Genomic DNA, 2048 nt, shown 5'->3' on the forward strand with positions numbered 1-2048 from the left:
ATCAGGAAGCTTCCCATGACAATATAATTTCTGTAGGTAGCTGATGCATTTGGTACCAATGGTAGAAGCTGTCACCCAGATGTCTTCAGATTTAATCTTGTTCCTAGCCATCCATATAAACCAAGCAGTTATACAAGGAATTGGGGATAAGTCTTGGTCCTGCCAATCCCTCCAGCTGAGGGAGAAATCATTCTAGAAAAATTGAACAATTTCTAATGTCAGTTTGGCAATTAAACAGTTCCAAACTTGTTTAACTATGGAACATTAGAAAAATAAGTGCTTAATAGTTTCCTCTTGGGATTTACATAACCCACATCTAGAAGGACCTCTCAAACCTTTTAACTTCAGTATATCATCTGTGGGCAGAAAGCCATGGAGTAATCTCCAAGAGAAAAATGACATTGAAGGGGATAAGAATTTATTCCACACGCATTTACTCCAACTGTCTCTATGTTGAGGAAAACAAAAGTTAGCAATGGCTGCAGATAAAGACTGGGATACCTTCTTTTTCACAATCAGGATATCTTTACTTTCTCTATCAATGCTGCTTTTCATAACCTTCTGTAAAGTTTTGTTATCCAGTATATTCTGTAAAGCTTGCTGATTCCAATCACCATTGAACCATATTTCAGCCACCTGAGTTGCAGGATTAAATTGAGGGTTAGATGAAGTGTTGATTAAACCCTCACCAGTCCAATTATCCAGCCAAATATTAAGCTTGCCCTCTCCAATTTTCCAGATGAATAGGTTTTCAACCTGAGATCTTACTTTTAGCATATTGGTCCAGGCCCTAGAATCCCCAAGTCTTTTATTAACAAGGGAGGGGTGCACCTCTTCACAGTATTTGCCCTTCAAAAGATTAGCCCAAAGAGAACTCTGAGCTTTGAACATCAACCAAAGCTTACAAAAATTGATTTGAGACATCTGAATGAGGCTTTTGAAACCCAGCCCATCAGCCCTAGTGCTTCCACACAGCTTTTGCCAACTGGTCCAATGCATTTGCTTCCTCTGACCTGCCCACAGAAATCTATTAAACATTCTTTCCAGAGTTAAATGTGTTGACTTTTTCATTATAGAAACCTGGGAGATATAGGATGGTAGAGCTGTCAAGGCACTATTTAGAAGAGTAACTCTACCCCCATTGGAAATGAATGAATTTTCCCAGCAGTTTAGTTTATCCTGAATTTTGGTGATACAGTCATCAAATTGAACTTGTCATGTTTTCCCCTTCATAAGCAAAGTACCAAGGTATTTTAAAGGCAGAGAGCTGGTCTTGAAGCCACTAAGGTCAGTAGTCCAATGCTTAAGTTTAGGTTTAACTTTTTTGCTAAACACCAAAAGACATTTCTTAGTATGGAATTGCATACCAGAACATTGCTGTAACTTCTCCAGGCATTGAAGAACCAATTTAACAGCGGGTTTGGTTGCTTTGGCAAAGATAATAACATCATAAGTAAATGCTAAATGATTCACAGCAATGTTAGATCTATGACTGTAGAGTGTATGAGGGGATGAAACCATGAGCTGATTCAACATTTTAGAGAAGAAATCAAAAGTAATGATGAAGATAGTTGGAGACAGTGGGTCACCTTGCTTGATTCCTCTAGATGAGGTGAGGAAACCATGAGATTTACCATTTATAAACACAGACTGAGAGTTATTTCTTAGCCATCTATGTATCAGCAAGATAAATTGTTCATTAAATCCCTTAGCATACAACACTTCCTCAATGAAATCCCAGTTGATGGTATCATAAGCCTTTCTAATATCGAATTTAAGTATTAGGTTCCCACCTCTGCAATGCTTATTCATTGCTTGTTCAGATCCAACACCAGTTCCTGGGCAAGCAGAACATTCTCTGCAATGCTTCTCCCTTTAATGAAAGCTGACTGGTTCTCACAAATAAGCTTGGGAAGGAGGGGTTGGAGTCTGTTTGAGATCACTTTACTAATCATTTTAGATATCACATTTGTGAGGTTGATGTGCCTAAAAAGATCCCAAGAGATAGCAGAAGAAGATTTGGGAATTAGAATTATGTTGGAGCATTT

The 2048-nt window shown here is 38.2% G+C and overlaps 1 protein-coding gene across 1 annotated transcript; it reads right to left on the reverse strand.

Moving 5' to 3' along the window:
- Positions 1-264: 264 nt before the first annotated feature.
- Positions 265-1812, reverse strand: LOC110036283. Its single transcript, XM_020740691.1, has 2 exons — positions 1368-1812; positions 265-1013 (listed from the first exon to the last, which is right to left on the reverse strand). The coding sequence occupies exons 1-2, from the start codon at positions 1810-1812 to the stop codon at positions 265-267; spliced, it is 1194 nt and encodes a 397-aa protein (XP_020596350.1).
- Between the last annotated feature and the right edge of the window lie 236 nt (positions 1813-2048).

Source organism: Phalaenopsis equestris, unplaced genomic scaffold (genome assembly GCF_001263595.1).
Source record: "Phalaenopsis equestris unplaced genomic scaffold, ASM126359v1 Scaffold204612, whole genome shotgun sequence".
NCBI lineage: Eukaryota > Viridiplantae > Streptophyta > Magnoliopsida > Asparagales > Orchidaceae > Phalaenopsis > Phalaenopsis equestris.

Coding starts and splice junctions, on each gene's coding strand:
- LOC110036283 (XM_020740691.1), bottom strand. CDS start 1,812: ATGAATAAGCATTGCAGAGGTGGGAACCTAATACTTAAATTCGATATT. Junction 1,014..1,367: donor GAAGTTACAGCAATGTTCTG/GTATGCAATTCC, acceptor TTCTGTGGGCAG/GTCAGAGGAAGCAAATGCAT.